This window comes from Lathyrus oleraceus, chromosome 3, assembly GCF_024323335.1.
Source record: "Lathyrus oleraceus cultivar Zhongwan6 chromosome 3, CAAS_Psat_ZW6_1.0, whole genome shotgun sequence".
Classification (NCBI taxonomy): Eukaryota; Viridiplantae; Streptophyta; class Magnoliopsida; order Fabales; family Fabaceae; genus Lathyrus; species Lathyrus oleraceus.
The window spans coordinates 49,000,523-49,015,153 of NC_066581.1; the positions used below are offsets into that span (position 1 = coordinate 49,000,523).

Sequence of the window (14,631 nt, forward strand, 5' to 3'; positions counted from 1 at the left end):
ATCCCTTGATGATTTTGACCAAATGTTGAAGAAACTTGTTGAGGAAGGCACACAAGATACCCAAATGAATTAGGGCTTCCATGACAAACAAGCTTCAAACTCTTGATCAAAATGACAAATAAAGAACATGGGGGATCCATATATGATGCTTTAAACCAATGTAGACCTTGGCTAACTTGATCCCTTGCATTGAGGGTCTCAGACCCTAGATATGAGCTTGATGAGGCATAGGTGGATGCACACACTACCTACAAAGGAAATAAAACTACACTAGACATATTTTTGGTATTTTAGTTAGTAAACAAAGAAGAATAAAGTATCATACAATCAAAAATGGTCGGTGATCTCTCCCAATGCAAACCCAATGAATGAGGGTGAGGAGGATACCAAGGTGTGATCCCAAAGCCAATGCAAATGATGAGATGGCATGAGGGATCTTAGGGTCAAAATTGGGGTCTTACAGGGCCGAAACACATTGTTCATCAGACTTTGAAAAGTTGAGGGGGAGTTCATGAGTCCAAAAGGCATTATAAGGAACTCATAATGTCCATCATGTGTCCTAAATGATGTCTTGTAGACATCAGATTCCTTTACTCTGACTTGGTGGTAACCGGATTTTAAATCCAGTTTGGAATAAAACTTAGCTCCATTCAACTCATCTAGTAGCTCCTCGATAACCGGTATGGGGAATTTTTCAGGGGTTGTGACCTTGTTAAGGGCATGATAATCAATACACATCCTTCATGTGTTGTCCTTCTTTTTTACTAGTATGACGGGGCTTGAAAATGAGTTGGTGATATGGCGTATAATCCCTATAGAAAGCATCTTTTTGACTTGTTTCTCGATTTCATTCTTATGGTGATGGGGGTAATGGTAAAGACTCACGTTCACAACTCCATGGCCTTCCACAAGATTGATCGCGTGCTCCATTTCTCTTCTTGGTGGTAACCCCGATGGTTCTCGAAAGACTTGTCCGTACTTACTCAACATTTCGTCCAACTATGCTTTTTCCTCCTTAGTTAAATCTGGGTTTTGGGCTTCCATGGACTCTACCTTCTCTGCTTCCCACAAATCTCTCAACATATTGGACTTGGGCCTATTCAAAATGCTCTGCAATGCTATTATTGACCCTTTACACCCCTCGTTGCCTCTTAATGTCACCCACTTTTTTTCGTTCTAAAAACTCATTGTTTGTTGCTTCCAGTTAATGATCATATATCCCACAGTTTGAAGCCATTAAATTCCTAATACAACATCAATTCCCCTAGCTCAAACAAATGCATATCTGGGCTCAACTTGAAATTCCCAATGTGCATGTCCAACCCTCTACACACACCTTGTGTTGCGGTTTAGAACCCATCTCTCAACTTAACCTTCATTTGGGGTGTAGCTTCCACTAGCCACTCCATTTTATGCACCAATTTTTTAGAGATGAAGTTGTGTGTAGCTCCACTATCCACCAAAATTAACACATCTACTCCCCTAATGTAACCTTGGAATTTGACTGTGTGTTGAGTCTCATGTGTTATGTGGTGCAAGTTAAGCACACTGAACTCTCCCCTCCCTTCATCATCGGTATCTTCTACCTCCACCGCCAATATTTTGGCCTCTTCCTCCCCATCCTCCTCGTCACCTACTACCAAGACTCTCAATTGTTTTTCGGGGCATTAATGCATAGGGTGGAAAGGACCCCCACATTTGAAACACAAACCCTTTTGTTTTCTCTCCATCAGTTCATTGTAGGACAAGTGAGTAAACCTTCTTTGACGAGGCCCACTCCTTCTTCTATCACCTTAGGCTTGTCGGCCCATTCGTTCCACTTTTCGTACCCCTACTTTCAATTTCTTTCCCTTTTACCATAACCAATCAGACATGTTTCTACTTGATCCGGTTCGGAAAGATCCATTACCCGATCTAGGCCCACGATTGTAGCCCAATCCACTCCCTCCTTTTGTCTCCTCCACCGCTCTCGTTACTTGCAGAATTTTTGTGCGATTTATCTCACCCATGGCAGCTAAATTGCGAACCTTTCCACGTATCTCCTCCTTCAACCCATGTAAAAAGTATCCCATAAACTGTTTGTCTGGGAGTTTGGGTATTTGAGCAGTTAAATTATCAAACTCAGTGATATACTCCTCCACCATCCCTTCTTGTTTCAACATCGTTAGCTGTTCGTAAACGTCACCTTGCCCGTGACAATCGTGCCTTCCTAACAACGCCTCATTCAATTGATCCCATGTCAAATTCTCTTCCTCTCCGATGAGGGAGTTAAAGAAGTGAATCGTCAGTCTTTCCATACACAATTGTGCCAAACTCACCTTCACCTCCAGTGTCGTGTCCTGAATGCAAAAGTAGACTTTTGCTCGTGAGATCCACCCCGCCAGATCCTCATCGTCAAACGCCGGAAGTTCAACCTTCTTAACGGGCTAGCAAAACTCCATTAAAGCATCTCCATGAAGGTTGTTGCCAATGGTACTCTGTGGAACACCCTTCTCCGTCACCACCGACGAGCCTTTACCAAAGACGCTTGCGCTTCCTTCAACATCCGTCTACGGCTTACCCAGACATTTTTCCAGCATTGTTATCAAATGAGTGTGGTTCGTCATCAACGAATTATGCACCTCGATGAGAGTTGATCGTACCTCCGAGATCTCACTCTCTAAAGCTTCGACCCTAGCCTCCATCTTCGTGAATGCTGACAACGTCACCTTCTTAGGTGTCATTCACTGTCTCCGTCGTCGTCATTCACTGGCTCCGTCGTCGAAATCCGACAGATCAGACCACTTGATGCAAACCAATAAATACAAATGCAGGTAACACAAGAAAAACAGAATAGTAATGAGTAATGAGAGTTTTATTAATACTAATCAATAAAGGCAAATTAAGAAAAAGGAATAACGACTCCTAGATCTAACACAAAGTTGGGCTCTAATAGGAAGCTAGAGCTCCCTGTACATTCTTATGATTCTACTAAAATCCAAGGTGTTCGCTCCCTATACATTCTTAGAATTCTACTATAATCCAAGGTGTCCCTTTCACCCTCCCTCATGACTCATTAAAATCGTGGAAGATCCGTTGCTCTCTCATTCCAGAACACGTCATCCACTAGTAACTAACTAGCCACTATTTCCTTTCTTGCCCCTTCTAGAATACACCTTCCAAATCTTGGGCCCATTTGACTTATGATGAATCAGCTGCTCATGTGGCATTCTTACAACTGGCCGGGTCCTATCACTCTCCCTCAATTAGTTATAATGAAATTTCCTCCCTCGATTAGTTATAATGAAATTTCCTGTGTAGTTTAATGCATGTTGCGCTTAATCGCGCTTAATCATTGCAAATACCAGCTCTATTATTCTAGCTAGAAAATTATTAATTTAACAAGTATAATTATAGGAGTCTCTCAATTCATCCCCTAAAACTTGAGGGGTTTACCAGAAAGATCCCCTTATCAGTAGTGTATATTTTGACAGATTTAAACATGAAACTCCCTATAATTATTGGCCAAGAAAAGCATGCATAGATGAAAGATCATCTGCAAAGCCTGTTGTAGTGATCTTCGTCGATCAAAATAGACTCACCCTCACAAAGCCCACTATAGAATTGCATCAAATGTTCATAATGGATTTATATAGCCATGGCATGTTGTCTAATAGCAGAGAATACATGTTTTAAACTTATATGATACATCATGTTAACCATCAGAAGAAATGTGCAATAAACAAAGGAATCTTGTGAATGAATATAACACTATGGACCAGCTTTCATACTGTTTGATCCCACTATTTTTCTTTTGACCATAGATTCATTCTTAAGCAACCCAGAACTAAGCAATTAGCTGCCAGATTCAGCTGCGCAAAATTGCTCAAAATCGCATACACAACAGCTCATCCTTCATGTAGAAGAATGTCATTTTTTGTTGGATGACCGAAAACCTCCAAAACCCATCAAAGCAGCAACATCAGGATCGATTTCTGGTTCTTCTACTGCCTCCATCTTCTGAATCATAAATTGAACATTTGTTAGTTTCTGCTTTGTGAAAAAAGGAATCTTGACTTGTTAAAATGTCATTAGAAATAGTTATTAGAAAGATAGATGAATTCATTAACAGTTAAGTATCGACATTTTAATCAAAGAAAAACAGAGAGTATAAAGTTAGACAGAAATGGGGGGAGAGAAAAAGGATTTTTCCAAGATTTTGCATCTGTAATAATTGAAAATACGAAAGTTTAATCTGCACAGTTCAGACCTTTTCTTTTTTCTTTTCCCGACGCAGTCGTTTTCTTTCTTCCTCTTCTTGTTGCTGTTTTAAAATCCTTTCATCAAAATCTGCAAAAAGAGTAAAGTTCAATTTCCACATTAAGGTGACGGGACATTTAAGTATAGACAGGGTGCTATAAAAATACTTGAAAATTAGCACGAATACTTTGAAAATTTACATACTACTCTCTAGAAGTAGTCAAAATATTATATACTAATTAAGATGTTACCAAATTGTTATATGACTCCCAAAATTTTAGTTAAGGATCCAAAATCGACCTTAATTGAAAGGTCGGTTGAATTTCTACAATTTCAGGCTAAGAAGGAAACAAAACAATACACCTATAGATTTTACAATTACAACATTTGATTTAACAAATAGCCAACTCCCTTATGATCATAGATTTTACCTTGCTCTGTAAAGCTTCCAATGTCTTTACGTTTCTTAAGAGATTCAAATCGTTCCTGAACCTGTGTTCATCATTAAGATTTACAACTGTCATGCAAAGGCACGTATTAAACTACAGAAACCAAATGAAACGCAATGGTAAACATACATGCATGTGAAGAATATATATTTCATGCAATGTCAAAGGGGCAGGGTCGTTAGAATTCGTAGACTAGAAGGCTAACTTAAACTGAATGATGCGGGCTCAAGGCCTAAACTAAAGAAAAAGCCTACGAGATGAAGGCCGAATATGATTATGAGATGCAACTTACCTAATCATAAATAGGAGACAAAAATACGACTCACTTCCTAGAGGCTATAGTAGAGGGGGTGGGTGCAGGAGATGAATTGCAGGAAAGAGAGTATGTGGATGGATGGGATGAGAAGAGATGAGGGGTGTGCCGGAACCAGTTAGGACTTTAGGGAGAGACTGGGCACTGTCCAATTGTTTAGGCATGGCTTTACATGTGTTAATGCAATTCCTTTTTTCTATTTTAAAAACCTAGGACCTGATATCACTTTAATATAGAGGTCAGAATCTGTCGATATCAATGCAGTACTTTTTTTTTTGTTTCATTTTCTGGTATCTATCACTGTACCTGTTTGAGAGAAGAACGTTCAGCTCGCATTGACATGCCCAATGCTCTTTGATCTGTCGGACAATGCAAGAATAACCATGAGCAAAGTGAAGGAAAATAAAGCAACATATACACCGGAAAATAAAGGAAACATGCCAAAAAAACTACATACGTTTCTTTCCATTTATATGATCCAAGTAGTTTGCAGAGTCCTTCACCACACACTCACAAACTGAGCAGAAATATCCAGCCTGCAATGTTGATTATTAAACCCAAAGGTACTATACAAGACACATGATGAAACACACACCGACAAGTCCATTGGAATTTGGAAAACATTGCACTCAATGGCAGTTGTGCCAATATATTTAACCAGCAAAGTTTAAAAGTCAGTTGAAAAACTCATGACACTTAATTAACGATAAGTCCTAATACCTCCCCAACAAAAGAAACAAAGGTTAACAAGAGTAGTAAACTGACAAATCAGTCTATGTCTCTGTAGGACGCTCTCAAATAGGTTCCTGAGTATGAATATTTCAAAAAAGTCTTTAACCCTGTAAAATTTTACTCATGTTAATCATTTGATACTAATGTTTGGAACTACATTGATGGTATGTGGTTAAATATAGGGACCAAATTTATAGTAAGTGGTTATAATTCAACAGGGCATCAACATGAGAAACGAATAATGTTTTCCAATTTCAAACTACATAAATACAAGTAAAATAGCAGGTACCTGTTGACTTAGTGGTGCAACCGGCGTTACAACCTGCAAAACAAGTATACTTATAAGTACAACAAAATGGCACGAAAAAATCCCAAACCAACGGATGCCTCCCCATAATCTAAAAGTCCACAACACAAAATGCTTACACATTTTTTCGACAGAATCAAAAGAAAAAATGTTTTCAAATACAGGCGTCTAACTTAGTGTCCGCAGAAGTATACCTGAGTCTTTCCCAAGCGAGATTCAAGGTTTACTTCAAAATCCCTATGTTTCAAGGGCTTCCTCTGCACCGGAGGACCTTTACCTGTTCCAACAAAATTATGAAAGCCGATACTCAATACATCAGCGATGATACTTCAAGTTCAAAAACAACTCTAACCCTAACAAAATCATTCAACTCTATTCAATTTCAAACACAAAACTAACAGCAGAAAGATAATGCAAACAGAAACATATAAAATCATATAAAGTAATGTAAAAAAAATTTACCTTTAGGTTTTGCTCGACCCTCTTCCTCCTGTCTCTCACGCTCCCGAGCTCGTTCCAGATACTCTTCACGATCAAATTTTCTTCTGAATGTGTTGTCAACCCCAGCGACCTAATTCAAGTAAATCAGATTAAGAATTTGGATGAAAAAATATTTGTAATTGAAAAAAAAAATTGAACTTTAAACCATGGAATGATTGTTGATTTGAATTCTGCACTTACATTGTTGCTGGTGTTAGACATTTTTGTTCGAAAATTGAATAAGAATTAAGATTATAGAGAGAAAGTTTGAATTGAAGAAAGGGTGAATGTGTTTCTTGATGATTGATTTTAAACAAAGGGGAAAAAAATCTGAATCAAGAATTTGTGAGTGAAACCCTAGTTAAGTTTTTTTTTTCGTGAGATAGAAGGAAGCAAGGGCCACTGAATGATTGGTTTATATAAAATCATAGAACTAATTAACAAATCGGGTGTTTGGTCTAGTGGTATGATTCTCGCTTCGGGTGCGAGAGGTCGCGAGTTCGATTCTCGCAACACCCCTATCACTTGATTATTTTTGAATTTTGCCTTATCCCGAATTCTTTCTTTTTGAGGAGGTTAAAGAATTTTTCAAAATCAAATTAATTAGGTGATTATTGTAATTGTAACTATTTGTTTGAAATAATTATTAATTATAAATGGCACAAATTGTGTGTTTGATACAAAAAAAAATATTTCTAGAATTATATCTTACTTGTTATGCTATCAATGAAAAATATTTGTTTTATATTTTTTTTGTGTTTTTTTTTAAGATTTGTCTTATAATTGAACCTTGTATGAATTTCTAAGAAGTATTAGCATAAACACATAATAAAATGTTTAATTTCATATATGACACGATAATATTATACTAATCAAATTAATTAGGTGATTATTGTAATTGTAACTATTTGTTTGAAATAATTATTAATTATAAATGGCACAAATTGTGTGTTTGATACAAAAAAAAATATTTCTAGAATTATATCTTACTTGTTATGCTATCAATGAAAAATATTTGTTTTATATTTTTTTTGTGTTTTTTTTTAAGATTTGTCTTATAATTGAACCTTGTATGAATTTCTAAGAAGTATTAGCATAAACACATAATAAAATGTTTAATTTCATATATGACACGATAATATTATACTAATCAAATTGGAGTTTAGAATAATAGTTAAATGGTATTGCTTGATATTCACATAAATATTGTTAATTTGTATTTGTAAGTTAAATTTTTTACAAAGATAGTTACATTTGAAATTCTCAATACAATGATTATTTTCTCCCTAATGATGGGAGAAACGGAGTCCTTTGGAAGAAGATTTAAAGAAGGTGTGTTATATTAGGACTAATACATATGTTTGGCTTATTTTAATCTATTGATTCTAAAATCAATTTTTATATTTATTATTTTCTTTTTGTCTTTGGTTTAACTTTGAAACAATTCAAAATAATTTAGTCAAAATTATTAGGAGAATTTATAAATGTTCAAATTATGAGAAAAAAATGTATAAATCACCTAAAGGACCAAATTGTTACAAAATAACTTAAAGGATCAACTTGGATCAACTTGATACAAAAAAATAATTTAAAGGATCTCTAGTATAATTTTGTCAATAATTTATTTTGTTTTTGTACAAGCATATAATTTGTTAGGAGAATTTTGAATTTGGTAGCATAACAAGTTCATATGGGTTCGATCTTTTTATACTACTCGTTGATAGTGTATCTTTGCACTTCCAAGATATATACATTTATATTTAACAAAATAAGTTTTTGAAATCATTATTAAGGATAACATGGTGTTATAATTTCAAATATTTTTCTAGATAGATAACTTGTTTGATTTTGTTAGTAATATTTTGGCGAGTGTCTAACATGTATGATTTGGGTGACCATGTTACAATCATCAAAATAATTATGTACTAACCCAATTATTTATTCTCTCGGTTGAGGCAATTCTTTCAATGTAATAGGGAAAGTGATGCTTGTTAAGACAACATGGTACTTCAGATGTCATTAGACCAATTCAAACCTTCACTACTATAAAAGTGTTTTTAACGTCTGACGCAAAATGCATTTTACCTCAGCTGCAGTAGCGAGATAACAAGGGGCATCATGAAAAGTAAAGTCTTATCACCTCGGTTATTTAAACGTCAAGAGGTAAATTAATTTGCACATGGATTTGAACCCCATCATCTGCATTTTTATTATTTCTAAAACTAGTGTCTCATACATCTCGATTTACAATAAAATCGAAGGGTAAGATATATTTTTTTTAACTGAAATTCGTTACATTGTTTATACATAAAATAAATAAAACTAATTTGTTTACAAACTATAATGTTTACCAAAAAATATTACACTATTTACACAGTGAGGCGGTAAATTCATGACCATTAACCTATGGATAAACTTAAGGTCAATAAAATCAGAAGTCGTCACCGCGCTTTTATTGTTTCCAAAGGAAAAGGGAAAAGCACGAACAAAACCCAAAGATAATAAGTTTTCAAATCATGTCTAATAAAATGTCAAAGATTACAGGTAAGGGGGTTGGTTACACAGAGGAAATGTGTTAGCACCCAAAGTATCCTAGGTATTCTTAGGGAGCCCTTTTTATGTGCATATGTGTTTTGGCATAAAAGATGTTTGCAATAAATAAAGTGGGGAGATGAGAAAAGAATTCATTAATTATATTTTTGTGTTTGACAAGACCTTCAGACTTGTGCCTACGTACCAACATAAAAATGAGGGATCAAAACCTCGTAGTTCGTGGTATCAATTTTAAAGTGAGTTGATTGCTTTTAATAAAAGTTTAAGTTTGGAAGAGGCACAAAAGGCCTAAAAGAGTTTGAATGAGTGTTAGTTCTTTTTGTCTTTTGAAATTTTAAGTCAATTATGGTTAAGTTCATTTACAAGTTTGATTAAGGAAAATGAGTTAAAAAAATGCGATGGTATAAGGCCAAAGTTTCTAATTTGCAATAAGGTCTACGTTTGAAAATCACAAGCAAAGAAGATTTTGAAAGAGGGGAAAGATTTGAAATTTAAGAAATGGGAGGAGATGAAGAGACTAATCCTAAGCAAGATTTTAAAAGTTAAGAGTTGAAAAGATCTGACCGGTGGGATGCAATCCAATAGACAAGAATGTCATATAGAAACTCAATTTTCCTTTGGACTTTAAAATCAAGCAATATCAATAAGCAAGTAAGATGAAGAGCAAGGCACCAAATAAAGATAGCCACATCCAAGCTAGCAACTCTGTAGTCTTCTTCATAATCTTCCCCATGTATCAGATGACATACTCTTTGAATGGCTTAGAATAATGCATTAGGTACAGGTTCAAAGTAACATTTGCATCAAGACCATGTAGCAGATGAACTCAAAAGGGATCTCAATACTTGTATCAGATGAAAGTTCAATTCACTATGGTTTGGCTTCAGAAAAGTTGGCATTGGCCAAGTCCTTTTGTATAGGGAGTGTTGCCTAATTCTAAGTCCAAGTCTCAGATCAAATCCAACAGTCCACACAAACATTTTTTAAGGGTTTTTGTTTTTATTATGTACATTAAGGTCCTAAGACCACAAACACAAACAAAATACACCAACAACTATATACAGTCACAATATATTCACAATGTATGGCTCAAGTGAGCAAAGTAAAGAGATGGCATCAAAATAAACAAGCTAAATGATATGGATAATGGAAAATGATAAAAGGGCTTGAACTTAAAGTGCATAAGGTAAATGACTTAAAATTAAAAGTTAGTTAAATTTTAGTTGATTAGATGTTAGTATTGCTTTTGCTTTTCAATTGTTTAAGTCATTCTTTGGAGAACACTCAACCCTCTATTCACAAGCATGGATCCTTGAACCAAGACATCTTCCAAAGGAAGTAAAAAAGACCAAGTTTCCACACAATACCATGAAAGGGGGGAGACTTACAATCTCACTTACTAGAATGCTATGTTTTGGGTCAAAATTTAGCGTTATGTTAAGCAATCGTAATTGGACTAATGTAGAAGTCACAACTATCTAAGGTCGGGCAATAGAAATTTTAATGTTAATGCATGTTAGAGATATGGTATAATGAACCATACTCCTAAAACATATCACACATAAAAGAAAATGGCAAAAGGGTGAATCTAATCTCATCCATACTTGTATTGGTTTATCAACCAATTAGCCTTAGGACATAGAGATATCATAGGTCAATGGAATAGATGAGATAGAATGGGATTGGAGATGAAGAGGGAGGGGGAATGAGACAAACACAAATTGGTCATGGGAGGACTTTTATCAAATTAAAATCATTCATTCATTTTGGGAGATGAAATGTACATTTCATCAATCCCCTAAATCCAATGATTTTAATCCAACAAAGTCAAATCAATCTTGACCAAGGCCCAAACACAATAGTCAAACTTCACAAGTCAATAAAAATAGCTCAACACAATTTATTCATAATTAAACAATTAAAATCAATTAAAAAATGCATTAAATTAAATTATGTTTGATCAAAAACCTAAAACCTCTTCAAAACACCAAATAAATGGCCAAGAGATTTATCGTAGGTCAAACAAGGTCAAAGGACCTTGGAGAAAAAGTTTCATTATTTTTGGAAATGCAAAAGTATTTTTAAACAATTAAAAATAGCATAAAAACAATTAAATCATGAAAAATATTAATATTGATCCAAAAAATAGTTTTAATTCAAAAAAATAAAAGAGAAAAATATTTGAAATTTTTTGGTGAAAGTCCCATATTTTTTGGATCAATATTAAAATCAATATGAATTAATAAAAACAAAGCAATTAAAACGAAAATCAGAAATTACAAAAATACGTGGACCATCTGATCTCTCTCATTAATTGAGGTGGCAGATCAGATGGTCTCTAGTGCGTGTTTCATGTGGTCTTGAGTCAACAGCGTTGCACATGTGGTAATCAAAACCAACACCTAAGATTAAAACAAAATGAATGGATCATGTGGTTCAGAGGCACGCCGACACATCGTCGGAGCCATAGCTCCGGTCTTCTTCTCCGGTGGACCTCACCGGACTGGTCCACCTTCCACCATCACCAAAATGAAAAAGAAGGACATGAATTTAAAGAAAAAATGCTCTGGAGCTCGAACTGACCTCAATTTTGTCTAACTCCAAGTATATAGAAAGATACAGGGAGTTGAATTTTGAGGATCATGATCTGAGTTGCTTCGATTTGACCTCAAAGTAACTCAATCTTCTTGCCTACATTGGTAGGACTTAATACAACCAAAAATCAACAAGAATAGTGGAGAATTGAGTGATAGTCGAAGAGATGAAAAATTCTGAAAATCACCTTCACTGCAGCGTCAGATTGGCACGATCTTACTCTCAATTATGCTTGGCCTTGCTTCAGATGCTTGATGGAATGGAAATGGATCAAGGAAAGGGATGGACTCTTGGAGTTTCAATCTCAAAAACAGTAGGAGATTCAAACTCGATTTTCAAAGAAAATCTTCAAGCTTATCCTTTAATGGTGAGGGTTTAGGGTTGCTGATTCAAAGCTTGCACGACAGGGTCCTTAATTCTGAGCAAGAGAGCCTCTATTTATAGCCAAAGAGATTGATAATTGCACACTTCCATTTTTGGCAAAAGTTCAAAATCTCACTTGCATGGGCGTGTGATAGGCCCATGAAATGATGCACTTAGGTCCAAAATTATGTGTAAGCAATGCTGAAATCATGTTGACAAGCCATGCACTCGTGTATGAAAAGTGGAACTTCAAATTATCCAAATGGTCCTTCAACTTTAAGCCATGTGAAAGTCATTCATACTTTATCCAAATGAGATGATTTTGGACTTTTTGGAAAGATTAGATCAAGAGGAACAACTTTCATGTTGAACACTTTTTCATTTGAAGCTTGGATCATGATGAATTTTGAGGTGGAAGTTTGGAAAATCAAACATATCAAAAACAATTCTAAGTACCAAGCCATATGTTCACTTCTTCCACCTTGAATAACGTTTTCTATGGGTTTCAAATGAGAAAAGTTCCTTCATAAAAGTTGTATCTGTTTCAAATCCATTCAATTTGGTCATAAATTTGACCTCATTTGGATTAGGCGTGAAGGAGTTATGCATTTTAAAAGTTGAGGGAAATCACTTGTTCAATGGTATTGGCCCAAAATGACCTATAATGTTTCCTCTTGTAACTTGCATTTTCAAGTTGAATTTGAACTTCCTCCAAACATAAAATTTGAAGTATAAATCTTGAACTTGATCATGGAATTTGAATGGATTTCATCTTATACAAAATGAGTAAGTTATAATCTTGGGAAGTTGACCTCAAAATTAGGGTTTAGACAAAATGACCTATAATCTTTCACCATAAAAAATGACTTTCCAAGCAAAACTATCTCTTGACCTCAACATGAAAGTTGTTTGTAATGTCATTTAGAATAATGTTGATCTTGTAATCATTTTCATATGATAAAAAATGTAGGAGATATGGTCTAGGGAACCCCAGTTTTGACTAGTTTAAATCCTCTGGTCAACCACCATGAACCAACTTGCTAGCTTGATATACTCTTGACTTTTGGGACTCATGGAGGATCATATATGCATAAGATGATGTAATGTCAAGTATCCCTTGAATTTTTTTTATCAATTTTTGAAGAAACTTGTTGAATAAGTCACATAAGATGCCCAGATGAATTAGGGTTTCCAAGGCAAGCCAACTCCAAACTCTTGATGATTTCTTGATCAAAATAATATGTGGAGATCATGGGGATCCATATATGATACTTAGAGCCAATGTAGACTAATTCTTGGTTGAGCTCCTTGAATTGAGGGTCTCAAACCCTAGATATGAGCTTGATAGAGCATAGGTGAGCATGTGAACTACCTACAAAAGAGTTAAACTATAGAATGACATATTTTTGGTATTTTGGTTAGTAAATAAAGAAAAATGAAGTATGATACAATCAAATATGCTTGGTGATCTCTCCCAATGCGAACCCAATAAATCAGGGGTAAGGAGGATGCCAAGGTGTGATCCCAATTCATATAATGAAAATAACATTAGGGATCTTAGGGTCAAAATTGGGGTCTTACAGCTGCCCCTATTTAAAGACATTCTAGATGAGGATGTGAAGATTAAAATCTTCGTATCGACTCAGTAGAATGGACTTAAATAACAACATATAGAAACAAATTTCAGTCCCTAAGAGGCCTCATGATGCATATGATATGAATGTTGAAATAATCTCTGTGGGGAAAATGTTGTCACAGAGGAAAAGAATCCGGAGAGACCAAAAGTCCGCAGGAGTGTAATGCATTCCGTTAGGAAACTCACTAGGGAGACAGAGACTCTAGGGGATAAAAGGGTCGTGCATAGGCCATGCTACGACTTCAAAACTGTTGGGGGACTCGAGGGATTCCATGAAAATAAATCAATGGAAAGACTCAGTCGGGGAATAAAAGGAACATCTGCAGGGGAAACGGGTAGATCGGATTAAAGTTGAAATACTCGAACCAAATAGGGAATGGCGATCTCACTGAGGAAATACGCACTCAGACTCAACTAGGGAAGAAATAATCTTCAACACAGGAGTAACATAAGTATATTATCCATTATCGATTACTGGGTAAGGAGATAACAAAATCTGTCAGAGAGGACATCCGTTATCGGTTAGGGTAAATATATCAAGGATGACTCGTTGAGGAAAGAACCAAATCAAATAGGATTTACAATTACCGGCTACTGGGAAGAAGACCATAAAGAAAGAGAATATCTGTCATCGGCTAAGGCGAACATATAAAGGATAGACTCAAAGAGAAGAATATCCCTCATCGATTAAGATGAACATATCAAGGATAGACTCACCTGGGGACATTAGGAAGAATATTCGTTACCGGTTAGGGTAAACATATCAAGGATAAACTGCCTGAGAAAGAAGGGTAGGAATTATATTTATCGGCTACTGGATAAAATACTGGGGAGAGAATATCCATCATCGGTTAAGATGAACATATCAAGGATAGACTCCGAGGGGAGAAATAGGAATTACATCTATCAGTTACTGGATAGAATACCGAAAAGAGAATATCCGTCATCGATTAGGATCAAAATA

The 14,631-nt window shown here is 35.5% G+C and overlaps 1 protein-coding gene and 1 non-coding gene across 2 annotated transcripts; one reads left to right on the forward strand and one right to left on the reverse strand.

The window, feature by feature from the left end:
- Nucleotides 1-3,603: 3,603 nt before the first annotated feature.
- On the reverse strand, nt 3,604-6,915 carry LOC127132452 (uncharacterized). The gene is made up of 9 exons (XM_051061404.1): nt 6,722-6,915; nt 6,503-6,611; nt 6,235-6,317; nt 6,023-6,055; nt 5,459-5,537; nt 5,308-5,360; nt 4,671-4,731; nt 4,250-4,329; nt 3,604-3,999 (listed from the first exon to the last, which is right to left on the reverse strand). Exons 1-9 carry the CDS (start codon nt 6,740-6,742, stop codon nt 3,910-3,912), a joined length of 609 nt encoding a protein of 202 aa, XP_050917361.1. The 5' UTR covers nt 6,743-6,915; the 3' UTR covers nt 3,604-3,909.
- Nucleotides 6,916-6,967: 52 nt separating this feature from the next.
- Nucleotides 6,968-7,039, forward strand: TRNAP-CGG (transfer RNA proline (anticodon CGG)). The gene has a single exon. It is a non-coding gene; the product is annotated as a tRNA-Pro (tRNA).
- Nucleotides 7,040-14,631: the final 7,592 nt, after the last annotated feature.